Below are 14,651 nucleotides of genomic sequence, written 5' to 3'. Positions count from 1 at the left end.
GATTTTTCTGTGTGATCTAAATACCTGAAGTAGAAACACAACTGAAAACTTTTCACTGAGTAATTAAGTCCTAAGAACATCTGCAGTTCCAACAAGATGTTTTGCAACTTGTACTAAAAATCCAGACACATATATAGCAGAACATCAGTTTAATTTTAACTAAAAACCCAACTTGTACTTACCGAGCCACTTGAAACAGCTATGACATGAACTTGCACAACTGACAGTATAAAAACGCTATACAGATGGAACAAGTAAGTTTCACATAAGTGAAAAAGTGAGCAACCTACATGTCAAGTTCAAGTGTCCCTACCTTTAGAACCACAGAGAGCCATGATCAGGGGACTGTTGCTCTTGTCCAGTTCTCTGAGACAGGCACTGCCAGCATGATCTCTGATAACAGACAGTTCTTTAAGGATTAAGGCCTGAAATACAGTATTTCAGAGGTTCAGAATTGGCTAAAAAACATTTACACAAACAGAACTCTATCACTCCCAGCAACACCTTCAGTAGTAAAACGGAATTCAAAACACACTGAAGACAAAGAAAGCCAGTTTTTGCTTCAGGTAAAACAATTTTAAATTTCAGCTTGCCTAACTTCCAGTTTGCTGAAGAAAATGTTTTTATTGTGGTAAGACAGGGCTATCCAAGAATATGACGATCTCTTATCAGCATCAAACACATCAGCTAAATTGAGCATTGGACTAAGCTCTAAGTCATGCTGTGCTGCATGGAAGATAACCACGAAAATCTTGATCAATGTCATCAACTTCATTCCAATTACCTGTGTAATTTTATTCTCTTGTATCACCCCAATACACCCTGGAGGATTTCAGTTGTTCTGTGTTAAACTAACATTTTTAGATGCATACAAACATCTTAAACCTTTACAGACTCAGCTCAAGTTACATGCCTAGGGACTGCATTTGCCTGTATTTTTAGGTTTCAGAAGACAACTGCAGAATTTGCAACGCACAAAAATATATTTGTGAAGCCTACCTCTAGTGTCTCTTCTGCAGTACAACCAGGCTGCTGCTGTAGCTTGCCAGTGTTGAGAGCTTCAATATACTCATCACATTTCTTATACCCAGCATTCAGGAGCTCATACTTAGCTTTTAGCAGGCCCTGCCCAGGAGTTACATCACCAATTCCAATTGAAAAGCCACGATTAGCTATTATTAAAAAGAAAATAAATTTTGATAGTTCAATTTCATATAGAGAAAACAAATTAAACCCAGGAAATATTACTGGGAACTCGCAATTTTGCCTCCCATCATGTGACCATCACAAGCACTTCATAACCACAATAATAATAGTTTCACTGTCTCCCACCTTCAAAACAAGCTTACTTTTTTTTAAAGCACAGTATGTCATATTTGAAGCAAAAATCTTGCTTGCTCACTATTTCTGCATTAAAGTATATTTTACAAGGAAATGTACTTACAAAGATAGACTGGAGCAAGTCTGGCCAGACGTGACATGGCATCTGCAGCTTCCACCTGGCCCCAGTCTCTCAGCAAGATGTAGAAGATGTTGTTCTTGGATCCTGACCCCAGTGTTCCTTTGTCCATACTGCCACTCATTAACTCACTGTTTTGAATTGTGACATCTAGAAATGAAAAGGCAAAAAAAAAAATTCACCAGTTTTCTAAAACATACACTACCCACTAGTAATCACTTACAGAAAAATTTTTAAATAAAAGCTCTATCCATGCTCAGTATTTTCAATGTGAATTTAGGTATCATCTTCTTGAAGCACAAGTCTCTTCTCTATCACTTATTACATCAAAACAAAACATGATCCAGGTTTTCTTGAGACTTTTGAGAATTTGCAGAGAACTTTCTGAAGAGAATTACACTATCTTCAGAAATGCATTTTTTTCAGAGAACTGAACACAGCCAACAACAAAATCTACAAGTTTTCAATACTATGTGCTGCTGTTAAACTCAGAAAATGGACTCTTCCTGTATTTTCTAAAATTAAGAGACTGTGAAATAAAGACAGTGTCTTATGTTCACAAGAGTGTGAGTAGGATTGCTTTGTGGCCTTTTGTTCTACAATATTTAGAGACTTAAAAAAATTGTTCCACCATGTTCACAACCGACTTCATAGCACAGAGTGTTCCTTTCAACTACAGAAATCACTCAGTCATCTGTAGAGAGGACTTGAGTGTTAATTGGAAAATTCTTTCTTGAGGCAACATTGCATGACAGAATTAGTGTAAATCAATGGCTCCTCACCTTACACTTGTGAGCAGCAAGGAACCAGCCTAAGCCTGCCTGCTCAAGTTCCTTTCCAACAGTCACCACACGAATGTTAAATTAATTCTAAGTCTTGCTCATCTCCTACAGCCTTTTCAACCATGGTCCTTTGCATTCCATCTGACACTGACATCCCTAACTGGAAGGACATGGATGGTTTGATATCGTAGTGATTTATCTTCCCTGCATATTCTAACTCTTTACAGTGTTTGACTTCTAATCCCTGCATTAGTACCCCCTGTCAAGAGACTAAATTTTTTCACTTGCCCTCTGAACAGCCACTTCCTAAGCTTTGTTTTCCTCTATATTGCCTTCAAACAATAAGTTAGCATCATGACAAACTGAGCATCATACAAAAGACATTTTAGTTTAAGAAAACAGACTTCAACTCTCAAGAAAAACAGCAAGATTTTATTTTTCATTTCAAGAACACTTATGTAAAGTGCTGTTTCTACGCCTACAGTAAGCTCAATAATTTCTATGTTTTCTTTGAAGACTTCCAAAACACGGCTTTACAAGTGTCACTCACAAGAATCATTGTAACACAGGTCCTCCCCTTTGCCACAATACTGCTTGCCCTTTGTTCGTAGGTTGGCTTTTACAGGACAATCATCACTGGGTTTGAGAATGAGGCTGAAAACCTGTTTTCCTGTCCAGAGTGTTACAGGCTGAGAGAAACAGAAGGAGAAAAAAACAATTACAAGTTTATGGTACAACTACAGAAAAAGAGTAAGCAAGCATTTAATTGTAAAATTGCTTGATAGACAGAGCATGTCTACACAGAATCATACTTGTAGAAATGCATAGTAGCATTCCTTTGAAACACATCCTCTTTCCTAGATTTGAACCCCCTGGGTGCTGAATGGTTATCCTTTACAACAGGGTATTGCACACACTCAGAGAAACGTGCACAACTGCTCCCTCTTACTGTCATGTTCCCCTTTCTGACTAGAAAAGGCAAAAAACCTCAAAGATGCTGCCGTCATTTTACTTCTGAAAGACGTTGCAACATTCATAATTACTTCTTTATAAAGTACCTTTGATTTAAAACTTTAGGAGTTGAAAGATTCATGTAACATCACTATGGGTCAAGAACACACAATAGAGAAAGTCTTAGTAACATGAAAAAAATAGTTTGACACACCTTCAGAATTGCTGGGGGTGGAAGACGAACTTTGATCTTTTCATCCTTGCCAACCAGGATAGATGCAATAATTTGACAGGCTTTGGCTCGATCAAAAAAGGTATCTTTCAATGTAAGAAGATAAGCACCTGGAATGAAAAAAGTATTGTGACAAACTAAATTTAGATTCAATTTGAAAGCCATTCCATACTCAGCATCAATTATTGCATTCCAATACTGATCAGCTACTTATTATGCAAAACAATAGTTTGGACAGCTTTAGTTGTAAATTCTTTCCAGAATTTTCTTTTAATGGCTCCACACTAAATGCCTGAAAATTTGGAACAGTCTAATTCTATAACCTACTCTCTTGATCTCAGACCCTATTTCATCAGTGAAATAAGGCCCTGGCATTTATTTTTGTACACTTTCATCCTTATGTTCATTGAACATTTCCCAAAAAATTAAAGACATTGAAGGTACATACTGTAGGCTAAAGCTAATAGTTGTTGAGTGAAATCAACGCCTCTATCATAATCACAAGCAGTTTATACTATCTGCTGAATGCAGAGAAAGATCTCAAACACTCATTTGCAGAAAAACACAGCAAAATACACTCAAAGGTAGTAATAACTGCAGCTACAAAGGTAGACAGCATCAGGAATTACTCTAAGGGCATCATTATATTTCAAGAAAACAAGGGCCTTATTTAATAATGTCACTTGGACTTGTGAAAGGAGAGTTTTTAATTAATACAGAAAAAATCTGAAAAAGGGAAGTGATTCTGAAGGAACAACTGTTAGATCACACAGCTCTGAAATAAGCTCATACACACCTGTGAGGAAATCTTGAATAGCCGCAATAAGAGGTTCTCCATTTCTAGGTGTTACCAAGTTTGCTTTAGTCTGCATGACACAAAAAGATATTATGCATTTCAAGACACTGGTATTCCCTTGGCTATTCAAAATGGAAACTACCATTTAAGACATTTATTTTATGGCGAAATGGTCAAAGCTTATTCTAAATCGAACTACAGCATCTTTACAACAAGATGGAAAAAAGAAATCAGAAGTTTCAGTTCACTTCCATCCATGCACATCTACTGACGGCTAAGTAATAGTCTGAGAAAAGTTACTGGAAATTACATATTCTGTTTCCAAAGAAGTGGCTAACAACTTGATGAGTTTTGGGAAGGGAAGACAAGCTAGCTTTGAGAACAGGTGAAAGGACAAGGGGATCAACTGGGACACTGCAAGTTGTGTAATCCCTCCTGATGGATAACAGTCAAGCCACCTCTGGCCCCCAATCTTTTGTTTTACTCAAACTACTGCCCCAGTTGATCACCCCGTGGAGCAGTTTTGCCTGAACCCATTTCCACATCAACCTGAATCATACACTGGGGGTGTTCTTTTTAAGCTCACAAGTCAGTTCAGTGAGCTCCAACAGGTTGCAACCAACAATTGTATGGGTACACCTGAAGTAGGAGTAGCATTGGGTAACCCTAAAGGAGCAATGGATTGGTAAACCTTAAGCTTGGTGCTACTGACTCACACCACAGATCAAAGCCTGCAACCATCAGATCCCAGTTTATCTACCCTCCCTTCTCCCTTTTTGACCCTGCTCTATGAGCCCACTCCCTCCTGCCTTCTCGGGGAAGCTGCATTCTCCAGTACAAGCCCAGTATCACCATCTCATTTCCAGCTGGTCCATCTGTCTGCAATTCCCAGGCTGTCAGACCAGAAGCAGATGATGGAGCTGCTGGTAACAGAGCCACTAGCTAGCCTGGTAGCAATCTCTAAGGACAGTCAGGCAGAAGCATACAGATGACATCTACCTACACTACATTTTCCCCAGATGTTAAAAACATAAAGATATTAGATTACCAGGGTGTAACAGTCCTAATTTATTCTGAAGTCCCTTCTGCAGAGTTTTCAGGCAGCTTTAAAGTTGTAAATTACCCACACCCAGTAACCTGAATAGTATTTCAGATTCCACAGGCAAGTTAAGAACTAAAGGGCTCAGCCCATCTGTCACCAGCAAAATCCAAACATGAGCATTTTATCTACCCACCCCCATTAAAACAAGTGCTTCTGCTTTTGCTTCTTCTGTCTGAGGAAGGTGAAGGTTCATCTCATCTCCATCAAAGTCTGCATTGTATGGCGTACAGACACATTCATTGAACCTGAACGTCCTATGAGGTTTTACTCTAGCCTGGAAAAGGAAAAAAAAATTATGCACACACAGTCAAGCATGGCTAAAAAAAGCCATGCTCAAGTGCTTCCTTTTTATATTACAAACATGAATAAAAATTCCTGATGATAGGATTTAACTCAACAGGAACTGACAGGAGTTGTATTCACATTGTATTATAGAAATGTAGCTAATAATTTTCATTATGAAGTATTTATAAAAAGCACATAAGACAACATGCTTTATAGAGATCACATTAATTCCACAAAAATGAAGTGCTCACACAAGAAGAGACAGCAAGGTCAATTATGGCTCTCGGAAGAAGTGTGCATATAGCATCCTGCCTGGGTGCACATCAATTCCCATGCACAGGCACAAATGCACTGCATTCATATTCGCTCCACACACTGTTTCAGCAGGAGCTGTTTATTTTTGCTTGTGTAAGACAGAAACACCATCAAGGCCAAGAGCCTGATATCGCAGGCTGCACTGTCTGTGCCAGCCTGTGTGCACTCACAATGTGAGCCATGATGCTCAGCTTGTGCAGAGACGGCTGCCGGTTGAACAGGACGATGTCACCATCTATCAGATGTCGCTCCACAATGTCACCAAACTTCAGCTCCTGGGCCATCTTCTCTCGGTTCCCATATTTCAAAAATCTTCATAGAAGAGATAATAATGCAGTCAGAAGATACACAGACACTAAACAGAAAGACAACTAAAAATTAATTCTATGTTTATAATGCCAACTTTTCAATTAAATGCTGGAGTATTTGTATTACAATAAACAGAAGATGACACTGGCATGGACTGAACATCAGTCACTGCTATTTTAAGCAATGAATGTATTTTGACATTAGTCAACAAAGCTACAGTGATTAGAACATTAAATAAGAAAAAAGTCCATTTGTTAATACACAGAATTTATTTCAATTGCATCAGGGAAGTTTTACTCACGTATTTCCCCTTCTTCCTACATATAAACTAACTTGAGATTAGCTCTCACATGAAAACAGCCAGTACGACTTGCACAAAAACACCTGTTTTCACTCATGTCTGTACTACATCCTCCATTTCAACTAAAATGGACTCAGTCATAAAAATATAAATCTAACTGCAGTTCAACATCATTAGTATAGGCACTTCAGTTTAAATGAAAGAGACTATTTTAAAAAAAGCATACAATAAACCTGAGAACATAAAGACAATTCTTTTTCTACTGCTCTTTATGAAAGATTCTAAAAATATATTTTAATCCCCACAGATAAACTTCCTTCACATAGAAACTGGAACAAGTTGATGGGAGAAATAAGAAGTGAACCATTACAGATAAGCATGATACCTTTTCATTTGGGTGTGCCTTTGCTGTATGAAGTTCGCTCCAGGATGAACATCAGGACCATTACAGACAAGTTTCCTCATAAAATTAATATTTGCTTTGTTCACCTGTTGCATAAAGACTTCAATCAGAAACAAGCAGAACATGTTTCAGGATCTTGTTTTCACTGGTGGCTTTTGTGTTCTCTAATTTTAGGCTCAACTGACAATCCCCTTACACAGCATCCAGCTGCTGAGGGGAACTTGCAGGAAGGAACAGAGGAGAAAAACATCAGCCTATCTTAGAGCAGAATATCAGAGGGAAATTAAATTAAAAATCTGAGAGGGAAACTTAGAAATCAAAGTACCCAATCACTCCTTTATACAAACCTATGAATGAATTGAAAAAATATGAAGCAGAACTTAGTTCTAGAGATGTCACTCCTTACACCACATCTTGTCAGCACTTGCCTATATCCAATACTACAGATCTTTATTTGCCAGCAGCAAGAGATCTGGGGAAGCATCAATGAATGGCATTTCAAAACACAATGCAGTACATTCATTCCCTTTTAGAGTGAGTAAAGAAACAACATTGAGGTCTGACTTGGGAAAAGAAAAGGAATAGAAAAAGTTTTTGAGTCCTACACTACTTACCTTTTCAGGAAAGGTCAATATTTTAGCAACATGAATAGGCACTGCTACTTCATCTATTCTTAAGTTAGGATCAGGTGAAATGACTGTTCTGCCAGAAAAATCCACTCTCTTTCCAGACAGATTGCCTCTAAACCGACCTAACAAAACAAAACAGTTAAAACTCTTTAAATAAAAATAGTTTTCAAAATGTTATGTACTAAGGCAGTACATTAGAACATCTTTTAAGGTACAGCACTGAGGTGCATCACAGCAGTAGCAGAAGGAGACTTGGCAATAGCAAAGATTTGTGCTTCAATTAAAAAAAAAAATTAAAAGCAATTTTTTAGACAAACCTTGCTTTCCCTTAAGTCTCTGAACAAAACCTCTGGTCCATTTTTTAGGTGCCATGTTGAGGGGTATGCCAGAGAGCTCACTATTAATGTACAGGGCACACTGCAGTTGAAGAAAATCCCAGTCTTCCATAATCATCTGTGTTTTGGCTCCTGATATCCTATGCTAAACAAAACAGTAATCCGATTCAGAAAATAAATATAACAACATGCATTAAACTAGAATTTTTCTGTTACGAGTGTAACTCTTACTTTGCAAATATCATGAAACTTCCATCAACTGGAATGAAAAAGGGAAATTAACTTGGTAAGATGATGCATATTACTATAGCACAAGGCACAACACAAGGGAATCCAGCAAAAAAAAAAATATTTTGACAAACATGGGCTTTGAACAAATGCCCACAAAATCAGGTATTTTTTTAAATCACGTTTTCCCCAAACTACTTAAGGTAATATAACTTAACTGACAGGAAAATCAGTAGTTAATAGTTTTTCAATCATGGAAGAGTTAGCACTCAATTCATTTTGTCTGCCTGACAAAGGAACAGTTTTGAGAAGTGTGACAAGTATTATTCTGGTAGATGCGCTCTTCTAAGAGAAGACGATAAAATGTCAAATCATCTTTTAGTCTCAATTTGATGGTAATGCTTAATGAAACCTGATTTCTCAAGAACAGATGGTGGAACAAATAAAGCATAAAGATGTAAAAAAAGAGGATGTAAAAAAGAGGAAGGTCTACAAGGAAACACAAATCAATAGGTGTAATATTTTCATTGTAAGTAACTAAGCAAAAAGTGTGACAGTCATGGGAGAGGGGAAAAAAAAAAAAAGAAAAATTTAAAAAGAGTTAACAGACCAGAGCTGAAATGAAAAAACATTTCCCTTAAGAATCCCAGCAGACCTTCAGCAGGTGCTACACTGCAAGCAGCCAGTCAGCCAGTTCCATCTCAAGTAAGCATCCCCTATCTTTCAGTAAAATGCCCAGCAACACAGAAATACAGCACCAGATTGTAAGCACTAAACCCACTTGCTATATTCAATCCCACACAAATCTTTCTGAATGCAATAGTCTCAGAGGGCAAAGGCTGACTCACCTTTTTTATCACATCATTGAGGAAAATGATCTCTGTCAGTTTCATTGTCAAATCGTCCTCATTGGTGCCAGACTTCAAATCGCTCACAACAGAGGGTCTGATACACAGGGGAGGCACCAGGAGTCGTGTGAGGATCAAATCTGAAGGTTTACCTGCTTGTGGGTTCATTAGAAGTAGAGGGATGTCTTCCACTGGGATTCTTTTAAAGAGGTTCAATACCACCAAAGGATTCAAGTTTTCCTACAAAATCCATTGGGAAAACGGGGAGAAGAAGCCATCACAACATTCAATGCTTCCCTCCTCCCCTTATTTTACTGAATTTCAGAAATAGCCTTTTTCAAAAGCAAATAGAGAACTATTCATGCAAACAAAACTATGCTTTATGTATTCTGAACCAGTGCTTTCAGCATCTCAAATGTTAACTTGCTATATGTTCTTTCCTTCCAGTTTTTCCATATATATGCATATTTACTTCCTGGCATGTTGCTCATACTTCCTGGCATGTTGCTCGCTTGTCTCAAGAGTTAATGGAGAGTATTTCTTTGTCAACAGAGAAAGCAACTCAATTAATATTCTACAACAAACTTACAGTACAGTGTATTCATTTTATTAGCAAAAAAATCACATGATTACAGTACTACCTAGATATTTCTCGTCTTAGTACAGCTACTGCTGCGTTCACTACTTTTTCTATCCAAGTATGTACCTGGAGATCTTTTCAGCTTGCTAAGAGCAGAAAGAAATAGAACTGCATACAATGAAAAGCTAATGAAACAAGAAGTTGGCAAATTAGGCCTCCTCTCTCTTTCTCGATATTAAGAACTTCTTAAGAAGAAAAAAATGTGTGCATTGGAATTAATACCGGTGTAACAGTGAACCTATATATACATAGAAACTTTATATGGACCTGTGTTGCCTTTTTTTTTACAGAAGCACGACCCAGCAAGAACATTCCTTTCTTTACAGGCACGTAATGGTGTACCAGAACATGCTAATATACTAAATTTGTCATTTTAACAAAGTTAACATTATTGCACTGGATATAAACATTCTTCATGTATCTTTTGATAAACAAAATTCTTGCATCACCACAAGACTTTAGCTGATACATTGCAGCCCTTTAAGGAGTTTTATTTCATGCACAAAAATTAGCAAAAAATGTAGATTATAGTAAAATTCACCTGAGCTCTTCCCAGTAAGGGTTCTACTTCTTTGTTATATTCAATGGCAGTTTCAAAGGACTGGAGAAAAGTAGATACTATTGGATCCACAACTTTCTTATTTGTCTTGTACTTTTCATGTATTATCTTCAACAAACCACACTTCTTCACAGTTCCTGCAAGCAATTACATATGGATTGCCTTGGGATTTTATTTCAAAATAACAAAACCACAAAACACCACCAAAACTTAAGCTACAGTTCCAAAACAACTAAACCTTCAGTGAACACAAGAAGAAATTAAAACTTTATCAGCTTTATTAACCAGCTTCCTAAACTCACAGAACAACAAAAGGACAATCAAGACATACCTTTTTATATGGATGGCTTGGTGTACCTACATGATGGTGCAGTAGGTGGTTTAGCCCACACCTTTAATTCAGCTTCACCTCATTCACAGCAGATATTTCTAAAGTAGAAGTTTCCACACTAAAAACAGGACTAAGAAGTGCCATTTATGTATCTTACCAGTATCTTCTGAAGTAATTTTGGAAGTGATTTATCAGAAAAATCTGATAAACATTTTCATGTCATGCAGGTAACATGATTGATGAAACTTCCACAGACAAGTCCAAATGCTCAGCTTGTTTCACTGAAATATTCTGACCCATCATGTAACTTATCTAAATGCCTACTCTTTATGCCCCCTATGTGTAGACAGAGCACATATGATAAAGCAGCTCTCCTTTTATTGAGCTGTTGAACATTTCAACAAAACACTCACAATTTTCATGAGTTAGAAGTTTCAAGTTATGGATTAACCAGCTACTATGAATCTGTAATACACCAAGTCCTTAAACAGCAGTAACATGTGATCAGTGTAAGTGGAAAAAAAACAAGACCAGATTTTGAAAACCACATATACAAACCCTTACAAAAATACTCTGCCTTGAAGAAGGAATAATCTTAAGGTATATAATTTAATTCAGTGATGAAAAATGATGCTCACTCAAAATTACAAATGCTATCAATGCTTCTACATGAACTTATTGATCACTGCCAATAGCTCCTAATATTTTAAAAAACACATTTAAAATGGTTTTTTTGTCATTATTTAAGTATCAAACATTGGTTACTAACATGAAACAATACAACCAACTAGGAAAATGTCTGTATCCACACATGAGAAGCAAACAAGCATGTGTCTGGCCTTAAAAATGCAATTACCTGTTTCTAAATGAACGTTAGAGAGAACACCCATGAGCTGTGCAATGAACGAGCATATTCAAGATTTTGATCCCATCACAGCCATCAAGGTGAAAACCACCAGAGCAGATAACTTCACAAACTGCTCGTGTCAATACTCACCGTTAAAGGCCCCACAGTAAGGACAAGTGTTCTTCTTTCGGCACTTCTCAGACACTTTCTTTTTTAGCCCTCTCTTCTGAAGATATGTAAGGCCAGGTCGTTTTAGGTAATCTAAAAACTGCTTTTTTTCTTCCACTGACAGCATGATGCGGCAACAGGTTTTGCAGATCATCTTAAAGGTAAACATGTATAAACACAGTTGTTTAAGAGACACATTCAGAGATGTAACCACTTGAACTACAGCTTAAGTTCAACACAGTGCATTTTTTTTGAATGAGATACCACTCTCTTGATTGGAAGACCAAATCACATATTGGAATACACGTTAAAAAGCACATGAGAAAAATACAGTCAACGAGGCAAATCTTTAGCTAAGCTCTGCAGGGCATTAAAAATTCATATAAAGCAAACAGAGCTTTGATTTACTTGGATATTCTGAAAGGCAAATTATTCTACATATATTTAATTCAAACTGCAGAAAAGTAATAGATGGGATTTTTTGGTCTGAGATTACACAGAATATCACTAAGACTGGTCTTTAAATACATGTATTTTACAAAATAAAATATACACAAAGATTAATAATGCAACCTTATTTTGGCCTTCTCAGTTAATTTCAAACATATTTTTTTCTGAAAATTGCCTTTTTTTAGACTAGAAACTGACAACAAGTCATGATCATGTTTACCTGTAAGATGCCTATCACAGCTTTGAAGTACCCAACGTGAAAGCATGGTAGTTCTAAGTCAATGTACCCATAATGCCCTAAACAGTCAGCCAGACTTTTCCCACAGGTTTCACAGGGACGGTCTTTTTCACTAGTTCCCTTCGGGAGGAAAGGAACACACAGAGAGAGAAAAAAAGTTAGCTGTCACTGATGGGATAGATACAAAATACAACGGTTTATAAGCTAGTCAGGAATCCTAGTAGCAGAGCCACTCCTTTTCCCCATCATCAGAAGCACATCAATACATCAGCATTACAGTCACTCTGACCCATAAGCAAAATGGCTTTTACACACAGCCCCTGCTGACACCAATGACTGGACTCAGGCAACTCTTGCAAATTACTTACAGCCCATTAATCTCTGCATTTTGGTGACGTCTCTGGGTGTCCCAGCAGTCTGGCAGAAAAGTAACTTATTTCCTGCCTCAAGAGAATGCATTCCTGCCCTCCAAAAGCATGAAAAAAGTAGCTGGCAGTGCAGCTAATAGTCTATGAAATTCCAGTAAAGCCTCATTCGAACTTACTTTGGACAAACAGTATGTTTCAGTGACCCCAACCTTTCTTTAACCACTTCAGCAATTCCCCAGAAAGAGTTTGGAAAACAAAAGAAAGGTTCTCACCATGCGATGGTCCAGCACTCCATATTGCAGTGGAGAGTGATGGTTGTCCTGACTATACAAATTCTTGCTGACCACTTGAATGTGAGCTTGCTGACGCATCTCTTCTGGAGATTTCATGCCAAAACAGATGTGGCTTCTAGGACAGGAAATTTCAGATGTATGTATGGGCACACATATATGTATATACACAAAACCACTTCTAATGGCAAGCACATCTACATGCAATTGCACAGAACCAATAGGGTTGAAAAAGACCTCGTAGACTACTGAACTCAACCTATGACCAAACATCACCCTGTCAATTAAGACCATGGCATTGAGTGCCACATCCGAGCTTTCCTTAAGCACCTCCAGGGACGGTGACTCCACCACCTCCCCGGGCAGACAATTCAATGCCTAACCACCCCTTCTGTGAAGTTCTCCCTGATGTCCAAGCTAAACCTTCCCTAGTACAACTTAAGGCTGTACCCTCTCATCCGGTCACTGGCTGCCTGCGAGTAATTCCCAGTTGGCTACAGCGCCCTTTCAGGTAGTTTTAGAAGAATTATAAGGTCTCCCCTGAGCCTCCTCTTCTCCAAGCTGAACACCCCAGCTCCCCCTAGGGCTGGTGGTGTTCCTTCACCAGCTTCGCTGCCCTTCTCAGGACCCCAAAGTATTCAAAAACAATACAAAAGCGGCTAGGTTGAAAATAAACTGTTTCAGCATTGCTGAAACAGGTTATTTTCAAACAGCTATATAAGATAAGGCTGCTTTACGGCGAGTTGGTGTTTTTTTCCTGAGGAATTTATCGACCTTCCTGGGCATCCCCACAGCTGGACACAGGCACAGCCACCCGTGCGGGAGAAGCCAGCCTGTGCCAGCGCTCCTAGAAGCGGAGCGGCCGTGCCACGAGTGCCCGCCGCGGCCCTCCCCGCCAACACTCTCCCAGCTCCGGCTGCAGCTGTTCTGTCCCCCGCAATTCTGCTGCTCCCCGCCTCAGCCCGCGGGCACCGCACGACGGCCACTCACATTTTCTTGGCCACATCGGTCTCCCTGAACTGCTCCTTCACCATCGCGGCGGCGGCGGGGCCCGCGCGGCTGCACGCGGGGCCTGGGCCGGGGCGCCCAGCGCGGCCTCCGCCCGCAGCGCCCCCTGCCGGCGCCGCCGGTTCAGGGACACGGCCACGGAGAGAGCGCCCGCTGCCGCGCGCGCTCAGCGCACAGCGAACAAACTGCTCCTCGTGTTCAGCGGGAGCTTCCTGAGCATGGCCTGCCCACCGCCTCTGGGGCTATTCCCCGGCACCACGGAGCCGAGCCCGGCCCCGCTCTCCAACACCCCTCCCCGTCTATGCACATGAATGAGGCTCCCTCTCAGTCGTCTCTTCCTGAGGCTGAAGAGACCCAACTCCCGGAGCCCCAGGCAACTCCTCAGCTAGGCGGCGCCGCCACGTTCAATCCATGGCTCCGCGCGCCCCCACAGCAGCCCTAGGCCACAGGCGGCGGGACTCCCAGGGCGCACAGCGCCGGGGCGGGTTAGGGCAGGGCAGGGCAGGGCCCGGCGCCCCCGGAGCTGAGCTCAGCCCGGGGCGGGACGGAGCCGCCTCCGCGCCGGGTCTTATTAAACACACGATAGCCACGCCCACCGCTATTTCCAGCCAGGACCGGCTCCGGAAAGGACAGCCCCACGCGCAACTCCACCCCTGCCGGAAGGGCCCCCGCGCCGCTTTATGATTGGTCGCGGGGTGGCGTCGATCCTTTTCTCTTCCGGTCGCCGGAGCCGCAGTTGCAGCCATGGTGAGTGCCCGGGCCGGGCCCCGCCATCCC

The 14,651-nt window shown here is 40.2% G+C and overlaps 2 protein-coding genes across 5 annotated transcripts in view; one reads left to right on the top strand and one right to left on the bottom strand.

Annotated features, from left to right (window-relative positions):
• Positions 1-14,384, bottom strand: part of POLR3A (RNA polymerase III subunit A) — a 30,620-nt gene extending 16,236 nt beyond the window's left edge. For both annotated transcript variants that reach the window (XM_041474202.1, XM_041474210.1), the window contains exons 1-17: positions 13,857-14,384; positions 12,849-12,984; positions 12,191-12,328; positions 11,503-11,674; positions 10,157-10,311; positions 8,976-9,215; positions 7,882-8,044; positions 7,550-7,686; positions 6,918-7,021; positions 6,093-6,234; positions 5,456-5,596; positions 4,221-4,290; positions 3,407-3,534; positions 2,792-2,930; positions 1,445-1,609; positions 1,000-1,172; positions 314-425 (exon numbers count right to left, since the gene is read on the bottom strand). In XM_041474202.1, coding sequence (XP_041330136.1) covers positions 314-425; positions 1,000-1,172; positions 1,445-1,609; positions 2,792-2,930; positions 3,407-3,534; positions 4,221-4,290; positions 5,456-5,596; positions 6,093-6,234; positions 6,918-7,021; positions 7,550-7,686; positions 7,882-8,044; positions 8,976-9,215; positions 10,157-10,311; positions 11,503-11,674; positions 12,191-12,328; positions 12,849-12,984; positions 13,857-13,900 — 2,359 coding nt within the window. In that variant the 5' untranslated portion in view covers positions 13,901-14,384. The remainder of the gene's footprint in view (positions 1-313; positions 426-999; positions 1,173-1,444; positions 1,610-2,791; positions 2,931-3,406; positions 3,535-4,220; positions 4,291-5,455; positions 5,597-6,092; positions 6,235-6,917; positions 7,022-7,549; positions 7,687-7,881; positions 8,045-8,975; positions 9,216-10,156; positions 10,312-11,502; positions 11,675-12,190; positions 12,329-12,848; positions 12,985-13,856) is intronic.
• A 137-nt stretch (positions 14,385-14,521) lies between these two features.
• Positions 14,522-14,651, top strand: part of RPS24 (ribosomal protein S24) — a 6,654-nt gene continuing 6,524 nt past the window's right edge. For 2 of the 3 annotated variants that reach the window (XM_041474717.1, XM_041474703.1), the window contains exon 1: positions 14,523-14,621. In XM_041474717.1, the coding sequence (XP_041330651.1) occupies positions 14,619-14,621 (3 nt within the window). In that variant the 5' untranslated portion in view covers positions 14,523-14,618. Of the gene's footprint in view, positions 14,622-14,651 lie in introns of all 3 variants that reach the window. The other variant, XM_041474709.1, reaches the window with a different exon arrangement.

Source organism: Pyrgilauda ruficollis, unplaced genomic scaffold (assembly GCF_017590135.1).
Source record: "Pyrgilauda ruficollis isolate IOZ18807 unplaced genomic scaffold, ASM1759013v1 scaffold11, whole genome shotgun sequence".
NCBI lineage: Eukaryota > Metazoa > Chordata > Aves > Passeriformes > Passeridae > Pyrgilauda > Pyrgilauda ruficollis.
Note: the sequence above shows the minus strand (reverse complement) of the source record. Positions and strands in the feature narration are given on the sequence as shown.